Source organism: Scomber scombrus, chromosome 21 (assembly GCF_963691925.1).
Source record: "Scomber scombrus chromosome 21, fScoSco1.1, whole genome shotgun sequence".
NCBI lineage: Eukaryota > Metazoa > Chordata > Actinopteri > Scombriformes > Scombridae > Scomber > Scomber scombrus.
In genome coordinates this window covers 3,726,526-3,747,092 of record NC_084990.1, presented here as the reverse complement: position 1 = coordinate 3,747,092, position 20,567 = coordinate 3,726,526, and the positions used below count along the sequence as shown (strand labels likewise).

General features: G+C 38.3%; 2 protein-coding genes across 2 annotated transcripts; one reads left to right on the top strand and one right to left on the bottom strand.

Moving 5' to 3' along the window:
* Positions 1-9,919: 9,919 nt before the first annotated feature.
* On the bottom strand, positions 9,920-12,650 carry mrpl27 (mitochondrial ribosomal protein L27). The gene is made up of 4 exons (XM_062442826.1): positions 12,600-12,650; positions 11,862-11,990; positions 10,688-10,755; positions 9,920-10,600 (listed from the first exon to the last, which is right to left on the bottom strand). The coding sequence occupies exons 1-4, from the start codon at positions 12,637-12,639 to the stop codon at positions 10,394-10,396; spliced, it is 444 nt and encodes a 147-aa protein (XP_062298810.1). The 5' UTR covers positions 12,640-12,650; the 3' UTR covers positions 9,920-10,393.
* Positions 12,651-13,021: 371 nt separating this feature from the next.
* On the top strand, positions 13,022-20,558 carry eme1 (essential meiotic structure-specific endonuclease 1). Its single transcript, XM_062442957.1, has 9 exons — positions 13,022-13,159; positions 14,216-14,971; positions 15,153-15,280; positions 15,831-15,920; positions 17,047-17,168; positions 17,873-18,014; positions 19,029-19,144; positions 19,233-19,422; positions 20,326-20,558. The coding sequence occupies exons 2-9, from the start codon at positions 14,242-14,244 to the stop codon at positions 20,500-20,502; spliced, it is 1,695 nt and encodes a 564-aa protein (XP_062298941.1). The 5' UTR covers positions 13,022-13,159; positions 14,216-14,241; the 3' UTR covers positions 20,503-20,558.
* Positions 20,559-20,567: the final 9 nt, after the last annotated feature.

The following is a 20,567-nucleotide window of genomic DNA, read 5'->3' as shown; positions in this document are numbered from 1 at the left end:
GAGTAGCTACAATCAGCAGATCTGGAAATTCAAGGTATCTATCTTATCTATCTATATCTTATAAAACCTACCTACCTACCTAATGTAATGTGATGTGTGTCTTTGTAGACCCCTGAGGAGTATGCTGGGCAAACCGGGCACCAACAGCAGGACACCAGACCATTCTATATCCGCTCTCTGGATGTCTTAGAAGATGTAAGTCATCTCTTTTGATCAATCAATTGTTACTGTTAAATGAATATGTTGAGTCTAGATTGATATCTTCATTGATATCCAATAAAGTTATTAGATCTGCTTATGACTTTATATTGTTCTTGTTCTAGATGATGTGCTTTAGTAACGAGGCCGTTCACAAACAGCATCTAAACTTTGTGGACCTGGTAAAGAAAATGCTGCTGTTGGACAAAACGAGCGCATTGTTCCTCTGAAAGTACTCGAACACCCCCTTTCACAGTGGAGCATCACAGCAGCCAGAACATGAAGACGGTTGACGTGGAGGAGATTGAGGTCACTCACTACTCACTACTGTTCTGTACTCTGTGATGCTGCACCCGAGATGATGACTCCTCAGGAGGAAACGGTTTTTACGGATGTGGAAAGCGTCTCGGCATTGCTGCTGGAGTCTGATCAGCCTGGTTAGTCACAGTATGAGTCTACTGCTTTGATCAAACTAACAACAGATATCTTTGTGGTTTTCAGAGGCCAAAATCACCAAGAGAGGCAGCCGAGTAAAGCACTTCTTCAAGAGGATGAAGAAAAACATCTGTCCTGGTTCCACCCCAAGAAGCCCTAAAGCAGAAAACCATCTGATATACAAATATATCAGTCATCTTTTAACTCTTTTTCAGCTTTGTCATTGTTTTCATTTCCAGTTTTTTCCCCATTGTTTTCAGGTCCGTGTATCATTCGTTCATTTGATATTCATTTGAGAATCCAAAATCCAAAATGTAAAAAATGGCTTGTTATTTCATTATTTGTTTATGAATGTGATACAAAAAAGGAACTTACGCTTTGTTTTTTTGGACTTTTGATTTTAGGATGCAAAAAAAGAAAATGCATAGACATTTTGCATATTTGAGCTTCAAAGTCCTGGAGGTGCTCAGAATCCTGCAAAGTTTGAACATCAATGACCTCCATGGCAACTGAGCAAACTGCTGATGAGGACCATGAGATATGGTTGAAGGCTCTGGGACAGCTACTTCTTTAAATGGACCTTAAGACGAGATCCCAGCTTCACCTAAAGTGTGTGAAGGAGTGATATCACAGGTCCTTCCTCCCTGCAGCTGTCAGACTGTACAACCAGTACTGCTACCAGTAAACCTCACACACCTCTGACCTGAAAAACTGACAAAGTGCACTTTTTAATGTACATTACTGTTCAACATCAATATTTCAGGTATACTATAACTTACAGTTCAACTGTGCTATATAGTTTTTTCACTTTAAAATCTGTGTAATATCAATATCACACTATAATGTTACTATATGTTAATATTTCTATTTTTCACTGCTATTGTTTTATTATTTGTTTACTCACTTATTATTTATTCTTTTTATTGAATTGAATTGATTTTTTTCTATTTTTGTTACCCACTTGCTGCTGCAGTACTGTAAAAATCCCCACTGTGGGACTAATACGGGTTTTCTTATCTTATTATTTGTCAAATATGTGAATATTTTCTGCCATGTAATCAAAGAGATGCTGGGTTTCAAAGATGTAACACTGCAGGTGGTTTTTCATTCTAATTTAGCCCAAAATGAATACCTTAAATGACATGTAAAGTACTGATTGGGAGTGGTTGTTTATAAAACCTTTGCTGTGGTCAGCAAAAATGCATCAAAAATATAATTTGGCCAAATGTATGATCCGAATATAAGTATTGTAATGTGTACAGTAAATGAGAATGAGAAATGTGTTCTTTATACGTTTTAATTAATTTTATGGAAAGCTTACCCTTAGTGACCTTATTGTGCTTATCATTAAATATAAATATTATGTTAAAAACACCTCATAGGTTAGGCGTGTCTCCTTTGCCTTCCAGCAGAGTTTGCACAAGAGTCACGTTTGCAGATGTTTTTTTCCCTCTGCCTTTTTTTCCTCTGCAGTGAGCGAGGACAGGGTGGTCTGAGGTGAGTTATTTCTATTGGAAAGACAAACGCTCCTCTGACATGGTGTTAATGTTTACCCGCTTGTTAATCCTGCGAGCTCTGTTGTTCAGGTGTTTTTGAATAAGTCCAGGAAACAAATCCAAACAGTCAGCAGTTTCTTTTCAGCTCGACTGTTTTTCTTGATGTTGTAGAAAATATATGTTCAGACTGAAGAAGCAAAAAGAAGCCGAATGTGTTTTCCCGCTCCCAAACTAAGAGAGATTCCTACGATGGCTCCAGAGCTGCTGATTGTCATTGTAGCTTCAGGTGAGTACAGCACTAAGTGTTACTATTATCCTTCAGTGTGAAAGTTCAACTAAGTTTCTGTCCTAAACAGAGAGGAAAAGCTTCATGTCCTCATCCATGTGATTGATTTTTCTTAGACTCAGCTATATACACATTTGTATTAACTATGAGCCTGCATCACTAATAACAGACAAGGGGGAGATGTGCCTCAAATATGTTGTTTATTTACTATATTAACAAACATGATTTCTGTACGATATGATCAACAAATCAACACAGTTTTGAGTGTAATGTGTTGAGTGTTACATTTAGTTTTAACAAATTCACTTGCAGAAATATGCAGATCATTTAAATTGAAAAATACTATTAAATCAAATGCATTGTTCTTTTGAATGATTTGTATTTATTTATATTGAGTCTTTTTGTTTTTTAATGGAGACCTAAATTGTTTCTTATTGAATAAAGAAACAATAAGTGAATTAGCATATTAATAATAGAGTTAAATGAACCAATAAATTGTGAATAATTTTAAAAAATGACCAATATTCAACTCTTGAATTTGAAAAGTTAGCTTATTTTCACAAGAATTGGGCAAAATTGTTGTTCATTTTTATTTCATTATAAAATGTACTATTTCATAAGTCTGTTTTTATTTTATCATGTCACCAAATCCCCTCAACTTTTAGCTAATCACTATCTGCTTCTTTCATATTCAGCCAGATACATCATTCTGAATCCACCACTAACCTCTCCTTTTAATTAGCATATTAAAGCTACATGCTACCTAACTAGCTAGCTAACTTGTGCTTCCATGCTCGGCCAGATACCAACATCATTCTGAATCCACCACTAACCTCTCCTTTTAATTAGCATATTAAAGCTACATGCTACCTAACTAGCTAGCTAACTTGTGCTTCCATGCTCGGCCAGATACCAACATTGTTCTGAATCAACCACTAACCTCTCCTTTTAATTAGCATATTAAAGCTACATGCTACCTAACTAGCTAGCTAACTTGTGCTTCCATGCTCGGCCAGATACCAACATTGTTCTGAATCAACAACCGCTAACATCTCCTTTTACAGTATTTAGCATATTACGGCTACATGCTGCCTAACTAGCTAGCTAACTTGTGACTTTGGATTCTTATTCATCAGCAAAGTTCAGAGCTAGTGTTAGCAGTAGCAGCTAGTTGGTCTTTTCAGTCTTTTCTGTGCAGTATTAAGTTTCAAAAGACGTTCCTCTAAGAAAGAATCACAGCTCTTTCAGGAGCTAGCATGCTAGCTGATAATGACGATGGCTGTAAGGTGAAGGACGGGGACTGGGCACTGTCCTAAAAAGTGACACTATTAGATAATGAGTTCAGTTTTAGTAATTCTTGAAATCATTTTACAATGTATGTATTAATGTATATATTTTTCTACATTTCTACATATTCTTATTTATTTTGTAGCCTACTGTATGCAGAAATGTGGTGTTGACATAGTAAAACAATTAGCTTACACTTTCCTTTCATGAAAATATAATCATTCATTTCATAATATTTGTGTATTTCATTCATTTTATACATTAACAAATCAGACTAAACAGAATAATATGAACGTAGGGTAAGATGCCTCAGGGAATTTTGACCCTAAACAACGGGGGGGGGGGGGGGGGGGGGGGGGGGGGGTCATCTTGCTACAGACATGAATTTTTAATCTGAGTGATGAGTTTTCCACTGAAATTTCTTAACTGGATGACCAAACTTATTATCCTGTGTATCTGTATAAACTGTCAAAACACACACATCCTTAAATATCAGAAGAAAAAATTAGCAACCTAAAAACTGTCTCTTTGTAAAATGAGTACTGCATGCGGGCAATACATAAACACTCATTTTACTGGTACTTGGTGTCCAGATACATGGTGTTCAGTTATATGCATCTGCCCCCATCTTCCCCGACTGGCTTAATGTAGGATAACATGTTCTCTAGAGTCCACTGTGAATGTAACCTTTGTCCTTCTGAGGCAGTAACCATGCTCTGTTTCTCTCTTCCACTTCAGTGTCCTGTGTAGTGTTTTGTATAATCATCCTAACGCTGGTGATGGTGCTCTGCAGAAAAGATCCTCTCTGCTGCGGATTCAGACCCCACAGAACAGAACACTACACAGTAAGAATTATCATCTACGCAGAGAGACTTCGGACTTCAGTCACAGCACAGCAGATTTAATATTATGTGTGGGGACATTCACTAACAAGATACCTATGAGTTTATAAAAGAATAAAAGAAAACCAATAAACCAGCAAGAACAGCTATAAAAAAGGAGTGTACTGTAGGTCTAGACATGGCTGGATTTACCTGCACAGGGCCCTGAGGCAAACACTTGCTGATATTGTGATATTGACCTTAATGAAATGACCAAAATCAACTTAGACCTTTGGGGATTTGGGCGCCAGTGCCCTGGAGGAGTATCCCAATTGGTCAGCCTAACCCAGAGCTGACTACACAAAAAGAACATGGACACATCATTTCATAGTTCATATCACATTACCACCAGAGAATCAGGAAACCAGGATCTAGGTGGCCTTATTTCTTGGCCTACATCATTAGTGTCTCTGAGCATTATAGATTCATATTAAGATGGAGAAAGATAATGGTCAAAAACTGTGGAAGATTTAAAATGCCTACAGAAAAACAAACCAAACAAATGTAAAAAATAATGCATACTGTAATATGTATTTAAAAAAATATATATATCCATATTTCTGTGACATTGTTAAATACACATATGTAAAAGGACAATAATTTAGTTTTTTGTTTGAATGAATAGTTTTTCACTTCTTTACATTGTTTATTGTACTATGATTTGATTTAAATGTGGCATGCAAAAGTCATGTCACAGTGACACTTAAGTTAGCTATTAAAGACAAAAAAGGTCATTGTTGTCCTTTTAACATATATTTTTGCAATTAAGTGTAAAACAGATACACACATATAAAGGAAATACAATATAAATGTGTATTATTTCCACTTAATTTATTTGTTTGATTTATTTTTATGTAGGCATTTTAAATCTCCCATAAAGAAGGTGACAAAACTATGTAAATTGGTATTCTGTATACAATTAGTATGGAGAATGGAAAGTGGAAACAAATTGCCATGGACTCTGACCTTAATATATTACTAACATCAACAAACTGTTAATTTAAAATAAAAAATAAAAATGAAAAACTATAACTGGTCCCTGATGATCTCCCTTCCTAGGATGAATCTCCACAGTATAACAGCAGGCACTCTTTGATTGGCATTAATCATAATGAGCACAATGCTGCCATAAACCAAGGAGCTCTTGGATCACAGGTAAAAAGTTTAACATCACAATTTCAGGAACTGATGAGAATTATGATTTTGTGTTTCTTATCAAAACATTTGTTGATGTCTGTGTGTGTGATTTAGCTTCCTGGAGGGCTGTTTATTATAGGGATGCCAAATGACTACCACTTGGGTGGACCTCTGCCGCGGCTGCCTTCCTACGAGAGCGTCCGTAAGAAGGACAGGCAGAGACACATCCACAATATGATTGCAAACCGTTTTGGCCTGAGTGGCTGCCCTGATGAGGTGAGCATACACAGTGATATACACTGGGTCACGAGACTAGTTGGTGGTATGTAAATATATTAGGAAATTAGAGGAATGTAGTTTTACCAGCAAAATGTTTAATACATTCATGTCACTTCAGTAACATCAATAATATTAAAGGAATAATTCACATTTTGGGACATATAGTTATTTACCAGTTCAAACTCTCACCTATGGTCATAAGCTTTGGGTATTGAAAGATTTAAAAGGTGTTGTTTTTTTTTTTTTACCATTAAACAGAGCCAGGCTGGCTTTATTGCCTGCTTTCATACTTTATGCTGAATTGGCTAATCAAATTATAAGTTTTCAAGAACAATACATCATGACATTGAGGATTTAGCTTGAGTGTCATGTTAAAATGATGTGGCCATATTTCTGTTGCTATTTTTCATGTAAGTGGATAGTTACATAAGAAGCTGATGCCCAGATTCTTAATATTGCCTACAAAATCTCTGATTGATGGTTTTTATTCTTCTAACTGGCTGCTGTTGGTGAGTACAACACCAGACCTATTTTAATTGCTGAACAAATCAGAGATGTTAGTGTGAATCAGAGGTCTGGAAATAAGCAAAGATTACCCATAATGGCACAAAAATAATCTTTTTGTTAGATCTTCACTGACTGATAAACTGAACTTTTTGTGTACAGTTGGCTTTAAATATGTTACATCATAATATTTCCTTTGTCACATCCCCATCAAGCCTCCACCAACATATGAAGAAACCCTTCGGCATTCCCTTGAAATTTGACCTGCAGATCTGCAGACTCTGGATGTTCACCTGTCAGTCCATACACAAGATCAATCACACCTCAGTGATGCCACAGCAACCCCAGTCAACCATCCAGAGCACCCCAAGGCTCGGCCTCCTCGTACTGACCAGCGCAGAGCTCCCTGACGGCTCTAGAGTTCGTTGCCAAGCCACAGCATGAGGAGGAACACGGCTGTTGTTAGAAACAATTGACGACATTGTAGACAAGAAAAGAGTTTCGGGGAAAGCTTGTGTTTCGAGACAGAACTGTTGATAGATCTCTGTGATTTTGTTAGAAAGTATTCTCATGATAATGACTCTGACTCAAGCTGTACACTCCCCAAGGGTGAGACTGACGTGCTCGACATTGTTACTGGCAGGCATTGCATTGTGTTTTTCCAAGAATGGTATAATGGGGGGATGTATTTAAAAGTTTGACAATTGATTCTTTAGTGACAGATAAGGCTTTTTAAAGTCTATTATACAATGCCTTTGACTCCACTAGGATTTAATCAAATTAAATCCCAAATGTTTAGCTTTTCCATCAGACTTTTACTCTTATAAGGGTCTAGAAACCTCTAAAAAAACACATTTATATTATGGGGTGCTAAAGCTGTCTACTGACACCAAGCAAAATCTAATTATTTTAGGATTCATAATTCACTACAATGATATAATTTAAGAAAAAATTGACAATTTTCTGTATAGTCACAAGATGTATAGTCACATCTGCTAGCACATCTGTGAAGCTGTATTCAGTAACAGCTGGGTTTTGAGCTAAATGCTAACATGAGCACACTATGATGCTCAAAATGAGTGATATTTTGCTGATGATTACCAGGATCACCATCTTAGTTTGGTGTAGTAGCAACGTCACATTTACTAACTATAATTAAACACAAAGTACATCTGAGGCTAATGGGAATGTCATTAGTTTTGTATTTGGTCACATTGAACTGACTAAAATGTTTGACCTGCTGATGACCAAGACAAAAAGTAAAAGGATCAAAATTATTACAATTCATATCTGAACCAAATTTGATGGCAATCCACCCAATAGCTGTTAAGTAATTTCACTCATTACCACAAATATCAACATTATGGTGGCACTAGAGGAAAGTCAGGGCATCCCTAAAGTCATTAAGTTACACTGTCTGGATGTCATGAATGTCCCTACACATTTCTTTTCAATGCCATCTAGTAGATTTTGAGACACTTCCCTAGATAAGTGAGAATTTACAAGAAGGAATTAGCAGTATCTCTAGGGTTTATCCTCTGGGTACAACAGTAATGGATCTAATGGTTGTCAAGACATCCCACTAAAAGTAGGTTGGACTAGAGGGAAGTTGGGGGGTCATCATGGTCACTAAACATATTGGCTGCATTAGATTAACTAAAATAATTTAGTGTAAGAGGTCCAGGAAAGTCCAGTCATTGTTTAAACAGTAACTCTGTTGAGCCTGAAGCACTTCACTAATGATTGTTACTTAGCGTATGAAAGAAAGTATGGCATCATAGTGTTACTCTTTAACCCAGAACAAACACTAACCACATAGGACAAAAACCCCTACAACCAGGAAGCATCTGGTTGAGCTGTTTATTGTACTTATTGCATCCATTGAGGATGACCTGCACTAATGCTGGCTTGCACTGAGAACCAAGAATGTGGATCTTGCCCAATAGCCAGTGGTTGTTCTGTAACTTAAGGAGTCATTTGTTTTTGAGTCAGCAGTAAAGGAGATCTTAGAATCCAAATGCTTACACTTATTAAAACACCCTTTAGTTTATCCCTGGTCCATTATCCAGTCAGGCAGTGGAGTGCACAATGACCCTCAATCATCCCAAGTGATTTACCCTCCACTATTTAAGAATTAGAACTCAATGTCTATGAACTCCTCACATTCATCACCTGTTCTGTCTCATGACGGCGTTCCAACTCCCATACAGTGTACCAGGCGTTACCAACACTCCCGCCGCATACCACAAGCCCCTGAAATACAACTGTCCTAATTTATCTCCTGATTCCTGTTGAAAGGTTTTCCAAAGACTTGCTGACAAAACACCTTGCTGAGAAGCCTTTAACATTCACAGCAAATCAAACGATTGTCCACATGAAGAGCAATGCCTGAGTGAGGAAGATTTATGTTTTGCAAACTGAGCATTTAGACTTCAGGAAGCACGTTTACTTCTGTTTTTTTTACTAACTGCATTGTAAATCTAATATTTGAAGCAGACTTGCAGTATAAACATGCAATCTGGACACTGATCCTGATGCAGACTGGAGCACACAACATAGTGATTGCATGACATGCTGTGGTCACTTGTGGTATTGCACTTTTCCAGCAATAAAAATGTTTTTATTTTTATCAAGGCAGTTTTCTCCAGCTACAGTAAAGAAAAAAATCCTTCTTTAGTGATGAATTTCAAATAATTATACACTTATGTATGTATGTGGTTTGATCATACTTGAATGACAACGGAATCTCAAATGATAAGGGCTGTAGTAAGACAGATCATCAAAGTTGTATTTATATGTAACTGACTGAGCAATCAAGACACAGAGCTGCAATATTTCACTGCCAATTAAAGGTCATGCATCTCCTACTCTGATTTTTATTTTTTTATATGCATGTTCCTTTGTATATTGAGAAAATGATCATACTTCTTTTTAAATAAGCAGTTTAAAATCCATAAAAAACATAAGATTGTCTAAAACAAGGCACTGCCAAAAGTTAAAAACAGATTAAAAAAAAATGTGTTCATGAAAACTTTTGGAGATAAATGATTCTCACAGCAAAATCATTTGAAAGTGATCTGGGGACATCTTGTGGTCAGTTTTGGTATTAAACTTTTCAAGGGTGTAAAAAGTTAAAAAAGTTAAAAAAGATGAAGTACTTGAAAAACTTGTTTAAAATCCCTGACAACTGCTGTTTAAATTTAGTTTAACTCTAAAAAATTAAAATTTGCTTAAACAGGACTGTAAGGCGTAATCAGATTTGACTGACATTAAGATCTCCATGGTAACATAAACAAACAACCTAAGTAGTTGTTGAATAAGTTGACCTCAGTTTTTGTATGTTTTAATTTCTGAATGGTGCGTTGAAATACTGTTCATGATGTCACCTTTTGTTCACCTCACACGTTGGCAGATAATAGTAGGCTGATGGAGAAGAGACTAGCTGTTAAAGCAGTTACTAACAATGATGTGAAGAACAGTATCAGCGGTGGAGTGTATCTAAGTACACTTTGGAAGCACTTGAGTATTTCTTTAATTAATTAATTTTTTACTTAAGTAAAGACTTTGAATACTTCTTCCACTACTTATTAATATAACACATAATACACAGAACAAAAACCTCAACTTATTCAACATGAAGACATACACATAAAAATCTTTATTAGCCAGCAAATGTGTCACAGAGGCTGAGAGTCTGCAGGTTTTAGTATTACAGCTGATATCACTGATTGCTCCCTCTGCTCTGCTGGAAGCTGTGTTCATTAGTGAAATCACCTGATATGAGTCAAAGCTGCTGCAGTCCACCAGGATCCACATGATGTGTTTTCACCAAACCAAATCCTGCTTGATCTATAAGTATGACTTCACAGTCCAGTTGAGTCCAGTCCCTTTTAGACCATGTCCACCAGTTTAAACTTACCCTCCTGTTTGACTGGTATGATGCTGATAAAGGTCTTATAAAGCACAGCTCCTTTAGGCAGCTTGGTGATGACCTTGGTGACCTCTGGGCTGCGTGGTGCTGGGATGTAGACCTCCTTGGTGAACCTGACGTAACCGTCCTCCATAGCGAACAGTGTCTTGTTGGTTCCCATCCCCACCTACAGGACAAGAAGTGAACATTTAACACTGAAATCACATCAGATCAACATTTTTACCACAGAGACTCAAAGTAAATGTGTACGTACGTGAGCTCCTGGGTGATACCTCGTCATCCTCTGTGTTGCAAGGACGTTACCTGCATGGACAAAGTTTCCTTGGAAACAGATGAAAAGAAATGTTAGATTAAATAAATTCAACGCCTTGATAATATCTCTAAACTTAATATTCTCATCAGCAAATCAGTTAGAAGACCTTTTACATGCCAGGAACTGACTTGTAACTTAAGGTGCACTCATTGTTCTACTACTGGCTCAGGAGGAACTAAGTCTAACTTTCAGGACCTCTCAGGGGGAAGGAATAAATGTAACTGCTCAAATGTTCTGGTTTAAGAAACATACCTAGAACAAGTTCAGGTTAGACCAGGAATGTCCTAACTATTCCATAAAGGCCCATGTGGCTGCAGGATTTCATTCCCACTAAGCAGGAGCACACCAGACTCGACTCATTTAATCATCAATTAATTTAACTGATACGATCAACTTCAGACAGTTGATCGTACTCTTGATTGGTTGGAACAAAAACCTGCAGGTACACAACTCTTTATGGAATAGTTTGGACATGCCTGGGTTAGAGGAAGCTTCAGGTTTTGGGTCATAAAGTTCCGGAGGTGGAAAAGAATGCAGCATCATTCCACTTCTGTGACAGAGAGTGATGGTGACAGCGAGATCAAATCCAAATATTTATTAGAATATGAATTGAAGTATTAATAATCAATGAGAGCATTGCTACAAGTCTTTAATGATGAATAATAGCCTATTTATAGCTACAACCATTAGTCCATTGATGGATCAACAAAAATGATGGTACCGGCTTATCAAATGTGAGGATCTGAAACTTTTCTTTGTCATACATGATATTAACTTCAGTCTCTTTTGCTTTTGGACTGATGTTTGGACAACACAAGACATTTAAAGATGTCACTTTTAACTGTGGGAATATTAGAACATGCGTTTTTCACAAAATTGAGATAAATGATCTGCAGATTAATCAGTAATGACAATAGTCATTAGTGGCAACCCTGCAACAGTAACATGAGTGTACTCTTATGCTATATACCAGAAACCATTGTAGTTTGAAAATGAAAACATTACATATATCTGAGCATTACAAAGCTGCTACTTTGATAAAATAATCTTAAATAAACGGCTGGGGAAGAACAACCATGACACCTATGAGATTAAAATGACTTTTATAAATTACCATCTTGTTTCTTGAAGCCGTATCTCTGTCCTGGGCTCTTTCCTCCCAGGTTCTTACTGCTGCCTCCTGCCTTCTTACTGGCAAACCTCACAGAGTCCAGTAGAGATGACTGAGCAGGTACCAACAGCCCTGAAACCAGCAACATACAGAAATTCATACCAACTCACATAAACGTTGAGTTCTGGCTAATATGTGCTGTAAACTAATCACAGCACACCAGACTTCATTCAACTTCTGACCAATTTAACAAAGTCTTACTTATTTGATGGAAACTCCCAATAAAACACATTAAATCATTGAGACGTACATTGTGTCATTGTGTATTTTTCCAATAAAGTACACAGTGGATGGTAGCATGGAGTACATTAAATCATTTTTTAAAAACATTCATTAAAATTACAGTTTTGTGTGTCACGTGTTGAAGAAACATCAGTAATTTTCAACAAACGTCTAAACTGGTTAGCTGATTAGTATGTTATTATTACATTAATTGGCAACTAGTGAATTGTCATGGTTTGCTTTTAGAGCTACATCACTATCTTTGACATTCAGTGCTGAACTACACATCCTCTAGCTAACACAGCTAGCTACGTTAGCATGTAAATCACGCCGCTGTTTAAAACGCCCGTTTACATTAAGCACAGAACTACTGGAAATGAATTAACCCTGCTTGCATTTTCATACGCCATTAATAAACATGTGAATAATTAGTAAAATGTTCATTTAGAGACGTGATACCTCCTCGGGACTTTAGCATCAAGGACGCCAGCGCTGCCATCTTTGACGATGTCCCTTACGTCACAGTAACTGCGTCACATCCGAATACTTCTGCTGCATTCAGGTTCCCCAAGAAAGCTCGTAGACCGTAACAACACACTGAGCATACTGTTTATCGTAGCTACTTAACTATAGATGCGATCAAAACTAACATTTTTTTCAGCCCAGTAATTAAAAAAAACGGCTATGAACAATACTTTTAAATGCAGATATTCGTAGGCGGGTCTGGATAAAATATTTGCCAGAATAATATATAATGATTTTTTTTTCAATACAACAAGCTCAAATGTGTTACGCAGTGCTTTGTGTGTGGTAAATGTGAACAGATTTACCGTGGCACCTGAACACAACACTAGCTTGCAGACCCGGGTGAATCAAATAAGCTTTCGTCCACCAGAGAGGCGACTTTACGAGGTGTTTGCAGATCTCAATAAGTTGTTCTTAGTTAGAGTTAGTAGCTAACATCTTCCTAACTATCTGACGTCTTAATGAACACTTCTGTATGCGAGATTTCGAAGAAAGTGAGTATGCAAACTACAGTCATAAAGTCGCTTCCAGCTAACCTAATGTGTGCTAGTGTCCATTAGTGTCCATAGAGGTTACAGAGGTTTGAATCATGTTTGTAGTGGCTGTCATTGCTCTGCCAAACTCAATTTAAAAAGTAACTAATTTTCCAGGTCAGTTCAGTTTGACAAAGCTAGAGAAGTTATGTTCTGCTATTCACAAAGCAACAACGAGTTCTGCTACTAACATAAGCGAGTTGTGTAATGTATCCTCTTCATCTTCTAACAACAGAACACAGAGGCAATAGGTCTAATTTTATGTGTTATAAATCTGCATTTAATTGAAATACATTCTGCATGGTAGAGTACATGTACGCCGAAATGACCAGAATACCTCTACCTTCTGATAGCTTCATGTCATAGTCTGACAGTTTGTGTTCACTCACTTATAAACTAAGAAATCCAAATTTGCTAGATTTCTGAATGAGGTTTGGTGCAGTTCTTGTTACCACAGAGAAACCCACTTCTGGAGGCAGAAACAGGCATTTGCATGTATTTAATGGTTAATTTTTAGGATATTTTATAGAGAGTGTAGCTAGTGCAGTGCAGTTTGGTACAAATGATAAGAAAAATATATGTATAGGTTGTAGTTTCATATCCTTCTTTCCTCTTCACCAGTTTCCTTTAAATAGCTGCTGTGTAACTGTTCATTTGGAGGACATTTGTTAGAATAGTCAAACATTTGGTAGTATATGGGAAATTAACTCATTAAAGAGTTTTTAATAAAGAATCTAATGTTCCAGTACTGATATAAATGAAGTATGTTCTGTTCATTTATTCATATTTTGTGTTAATTAACAACGAGGAACCAAAATATAATGAGAATCTAACACTTTCACCATCTTTTTCTTATAAGTTGTGGCAAATTGCTCCATATTTCTTTCTGTCAAATGTCCCTGAAATTAAGTGGTAAATGTCTGGAAATTACATAGAACATTTGCAGATATGTGTTATGAATTTCAAGGGACTGTAAAATAAAATGCGTCATAATTATTGCCTTTTATCTATACGCAGTAACTTAAGCCTGGACATGACAAAGCATGGGCAGCTACAGTGACTTCAGCAGTGACCTAGATGAGGAGTTGCCTGTGTTTGACTTCCTGAGCCAAACCTCCCAGAAGCTCGCAGAGAGGAAGACAGACTTGGTTAACCTGGTTGACTCTGATGCAGAGGAGCGTTCCTCGTCTTTTCCAGCCTCAGCGAAGGGTGAAGCGGGTACATCTGATGTGATGATGATCAGCAGCGATTCTGATGACGAAGCGCCTTATGTCCCTCTGGCACAGAGACTAAAACAGCGACAGGACAATTTGATTAGAGCCTCCTCTGCTGCTACTAATGGAAAAGATGCTGAGCAGCGTCCACCGTCCAATCAGGCCCGCTCACAACTTTCTGGCCAGGTTGGCCTACCAGAGTCAGAGCTCCTGCTCAGCGTTCATCAGGTGAGAACAGGAAGCCTGGCAGGCTCCAACAGCTCAGAAGAGGCGGCTTCTCTTCAGCGGTTTCTCCTTCCGAAGACGCTTTCTGGTGCAGAGAGCTCAGACTCCTCCTCTGCCAAGAGGAAACCTGCCAAGCGTACGGCGGAGGAGATCCAGGCCTCCAGGGAGGAGGCCCTGAGGAGGAGGCAGGCCAAGGAGATACAGCACCAGGACAAGGAGGCGCTCAGGCAGGAACAAGAGAGACAGAAAGCAGAGAAGAAAGCTCTGGCGGAGGCTGCCAAGGCTCTGAGGCCAGAGGAGTGTATTAAGCACATGGTGGTGACTGTAGATCCAGGTAAGAAGCAGAGCAGGGAGAAAAAAGATGAAACATTACTTGGCAGTGTGTATAAGAGGGTAAAGAAATCCCTCAAGACTCAATCATGTCCTGTTGGTATGTGCAGAATTATTGGGTGTTATTTAGGTGTTAAATGTGTTTATTGTGGGTGTGATGTTAATAAGTGTGTTTGTGTGTGCAGCTCTGTTACAGCTGGAGGGAGGCGGGACTCTGCTGGCCTCGGTGCAGGCTCTGGGCTGTAGCTGCGCTATCGAGAAGCAGCCAATCCCACGCAGTGTCAGCTGGATGAGGAGGACTCCCTGTGCACAGGTGATAACACACACACACACAAAAAACATTTTCCAATTGCCTTGTTTTGCTTAAAGGTAATATATGAATATATACATGTCAAATGTTTTTTTGACACTTGCAGTAATTAGCTTTGAACAACTGAGACTACAGCAGAGCAAAGTGTTATTCTGTCTCATTAAATAGTAAAGTTGCATCTGTATGGGATAATCATTACAGCGGGAGGTGAGGAATGAAACATTCACTGTGCTCCTCAGGATTTAAACCATGGGGAAATAGCATTATATGGTATAGAGTGGACATGAACATTTAGCAGGATGAAGCAAAAGGACTCTACAGGTGGTTGAGGGAGATCTGACGGTGAAGAAAAGATGCTGTGTGAGATTAATTAACATCAAAAATCATATTTTCTTCTCTCAGTCATAACTTAGTCAAATATTTTTCTTTTTTTTTGGGGAATACTTTATGTTCAAATTTTAGATCTAGCAAGACACACACACACACACCTTTTTTTCTAAGTGAATAATAAAGCACTGACTGATGTGTTGATGCTCTCCTGTCTCTATCTCAGCCAGATGATGGAGCGTGTGTACCTGAGGCTCACGTAGTGATACAGATGACAGCTGATGACTTCATCGCTCTGATTCACAGCTACATTCAGGTTGGTGTGGCGGCTGATGGAGTCGTCTGATCTCACCTCGCCACCTTCAGAGTGAGACCAGATGAAAGTTTAATGATGGCGGCGGGGAAAATGGGGTCATTGTTGTAACAATAAAGCTGAGGTGAGAGCTGAGCTGATTTAGAGATATGAAAAGTAACGCAGCAGAAAATGACATCATAAAATAGTCATAGAAGCAAGTAGAGAGTGTACGTTAAAAAATATGAGCTATGACAAACACGAGCGTACGAATAAATGGAAAAAATTCAATTTTAATGTGTTAAATGGCAACAAACAAATGGCCACCATATACATCATAAACCAGCTTCACTGCAATGGTTACAGGTAGTGCAGCCTGAAGCTGTTTCCTTCTGAATTATTAAAACCTACTACTGCATATATATATTTATACACATTAATATATGGTATGTGGTGGATTCAGACATATACTGTATATACACTATAATAAAAGTGTCAGTAATTTCCCAAACCAGTTAGGCACTGTAGTTTTTAGCAAATGTTACAGAAACAGAAGGAAATAGTGGATTTATTAGGGGACTATTTTCAGTGGCGAAAGAATCCAGATCTGGTGCTCTAGTGAGTATTTCTGGCAGTAGGACAGTGTGTGTGGGATTGAGTTAAAATAAATAACAGTGTGTATGTTCATGCTGATGAGGGAACATGTGCAACAGTGTGGCCTATTTATGTGTTTTTAATAGTTTTTGAACAACAGTGGAGTTCTGTGGTACAGAGGTATAAGATATATCAGGCTTTGAGACATACACTACTTGTCACTATATGGTGGTTTGCTTATCATAGACCTCTCACGATAACTACTTTTGTTGGACGATATATTTTCTCAGAAATAATCGCGATGAACAATATTATTGTCATTTTAAGATAATTTTATACCACTGATATAATTATCATAATATAATAGCATAATAAAGCTATTATAGCTTATAAAAGGGGTGTGATTGGAGAGTGACCATATATATATATATATGGATTTTAGGAAAGTTTGATTGCTTTCAGCCATATTATAAAGTCCTACAGTAGTTGTTGACATCAGTTTAATACTACTCCTGATATTCTAACATCTCCACTCACTCTATCTATTGTAACCCAGGAGGAGAGGCTTGGCGGGTCAGTATGTGGTCCCACTCTGACGTCCTGGGTGCAGGCACAGCAGAGGCGTCACCCTGACAAGGTTCTCTGCCTGGTGGTCATCGACCTGGAGAAATACTACAGGTAGGGAAGGACTGCATCTACTGGGATCTGAATGTGGAGCTGGAAACATGCGAGACAGAAGAAACTCTCTAAAATCTACCGCTGATGAACCCTTCAGCAAGGGAGCTGATAGAAGACTGATTGTATGGAGAGGGCAGACGTGTGAATGTGTGCAATAGTGTGAAATATAGCAGTTGGTGATTTGTTAAAAACAACAAGGAATGCCACTTAGATATCCTGTTATCCAACCAAAACACTGCTTCTGCTGCAACTGTCAGCAGAATGTGCCAGAACACAGCTGCTAAACACTGTGAAAAACATGTGTAAAGAGCCTTTTATGTCTGACGGTTAAAGGTGCAGTACGTAGAATTTAGTGTCATCTAGTGGAACGGATTTGGCAGAAATGGAATATAAGTATGTTTTAATTAGTGTGTTTTCGCTTAAAATGAGCCCTTTATATCTACATAGGGAGAAGGTCCTTCTCTTCAGGTCCACATTGTACCACCATCTTTCTACAGTAGCCCAGAACGGACAAACCAAACACTGACTCTAGCAAGGGTCTTTCACATTTTTCATGAGTTTCACGGCCATTGTAGATTCTCCTACATACTTGGCAAAGGAGTGGAATTCAACTGGTTGCAATCTCCAATCTCACCACTAGATGGCACTAATTCCCACACGCTGCACCTTTAATACCGGAACGATTCTAAACTTTTCGTCTCCAGGTCCCAGAAGTCTCAAAGCCAGAAGAAGTTTCGAGAGGCTGTGGCAGGAGGGGAGCAAGCGGGAGGGAGACAGGCGAAGAAGAGGAGGAAGAACGGTGGAGCTGAGGTGCTGCCTGATCTGTCGAGAGTCGAAGTAGAAGAGGTAGGTCCTGGTGGTGGGCGGAGGTAGAAGAAAGTACATCACTATACATTTCAATCCCTCAAAGTCTTTTCATGCTATTTGGGAATTTTTCATTTTGTATTTTCCTAGTGTAATGGGATTTAAATGGATAATTGATTGATAGAATATTAGATTGATATATATATATGGTTATAACAAATTGATTATTTCCATGGTTTAAGAGCTTTTTAAGGGCTAATTACGATTAATGAGATTATTCCCATAATCATCAAAATAGGCTTAAAACTCTTAAAATGGCATACTGAAAGACATACTGGAATTACTGCCATTGTATAACAAGTAACACATATTTTTATAGCATCATAGCACACATATCTAAACCACACAGATTCAGTCTCTCACCAACACCCAGCAGGTCATCACAATTAGAGAAAAAAAAAATCCATCAATAAAAATAATCTATCTGCTTACCTGATACCCAAGTATTCACACTCTGAGCTTTTAACCATGGTGATGAATGACTGGGAGGATGAGAGCTCCCCCTTGTGGCAAATGGCAAATCAAACTAAATGAAGAAATCAATAGGACTGCAGTGTTAGTGAGCTAGACAGCGTTTCAAGTCAGTCATGTGAAGATGTTCATGATTATTCCCAATAATGGAAATTCATCATGATTAAATTATATTGAGTATAAGCTAAAATCTTATATCCTCACCCAAGATTCTCTTAAAATATCATTAATTTGTGCTCCAAAATAAATATAACCCCCAATATATACCAAAAATGTCAATGACATCTTAAATATATAATGTACTTATAATAAATAAAATCGGATAATTTGATAACTTTGGAAATTAAGGATTCTATAAAGGGTCAATTTTAGCTTTTTCAAATGAATGGATGCATGATCTGTGGCTAACATAAGCAGACACATTGATTTAGATTATTTTGTATGTTTTCAATAATAAATGAAAAGTCTTTTTAAGAATTGTTTTTTTTTCATAGTGACTCATTTCTCTGTCTAACATCCCATTAGGCTGTGGTGCATCTCCAGCTGCACACTGGCGTCTCCGTCCGCTTCTTGTCCACCTGGAAGGATTTCTCGGATCACATCACCATGACAACCAAAGCGGTTGCAGAGGCCCCTTTCAAGTAAGCGATCCTATTGCTCCTCTGCAATTCAGCCTTTTCCCCTCCCAGATAAAAGAATAATATCCCACGTTCCTCTCTGTGTTCTCAGGCGAGAGAGGGAGAAGACGGGCTTCTCTTTCTACCTGGAGAGCGAGTGGGCGGGGGGGCAGCGGGTGGATAAAGCCGGGAAGGGGCTGCTGCAAGTGTGGAAGAGACAGATCCAGCAGTTCAACAGGGTCAGTCCAGACATGGCCTCAGCCATCCTGGCAGCTTATCCCTCCCCACAGCTCCTCAAGAAGGTACACTCACTGTTCTGCTCACACACTAATCACTGTTACCATCTCTGCTGCTTGCTTTACTGCAGGCTGCTGCTGCTGCTGCTAGGACCAAACAGTATCTGCTTGCTTTTATTTGTTATAACGAACAAAAAAGACCTCTTTACATTATAAAAAGATATAAAGGCATATTTTTCTCTCCGAATTCAGTTTGAACTAAAAACTTGACAGACAGATTTATGACAACTATCACATCTATTGCATGTCTGTGTCCTTGAGGAAGGAGCTCCACCTTGTAGCTCACTGAGATTTCTTTTACCTGTTTTTTTTTTAGGGGTAGTTTTTCTTAATCTGAACCCAGGGTGTAAGAATAGAGCGTCTCATTTGCTGAAGATAGTAAATTTACCTTGTTACTTCCATTGCTGTATAACAAGCAGTGATATGTTATACAGTATATTGGGCACAGTCAGAACACGCTGTGAGGCAGGTTTATATTGGCTGTTTTAAAGTCAACATTAAAAATCAGACACATTGTGTTTTGCTTCCTGGCAAGCCTCATTGTTGTACACAGGCCTTGAGGTATTGTGCTTTATTGTTATTTGACCTCCTTTTTAATGGTTTCTACCCACTTAACTCTCATTTACTGGATAAAGCATCAGCATTGAGCTTCTATGCAAATGAAGATCTTATAGATACATACTTATGCATTTATGTGTATATTTACAACACTGTTTTACCACGTACCCATGTGAATCAGCTGTTCACTTAAGGAAACAATTAAATGACTCATCTATGAAAGCCATATGAAAAAGATCACATCTAGGTCTTAACATGTACGCCCGTATTCTCCGAGACACATCTGCAAATATATTGCCATGTAATATTTATTCCTCTCTTCACACTGAATATTTCTGTGTCTGTCTGCAGGCTTACAGCCTTTGCAAGACCGACAGAGAAAAGATCTCCCTGCTGTCGGACATTGTGATTCGCAGAGGAGAGGGCGTCACCTCCACGACTCGACGGGTGGGTCCAGAGCTCTCCAAACGCCTCTTCCTCATGATGAACTCCTGCGATGCAGAGCAGACTCTAGACTCCACCGTCTGACCTTTAGAATTTTTTTCCCCCAGAGAACTCAACCTGTGTGTAATCTGCTTCCCCACAGCTCTGTA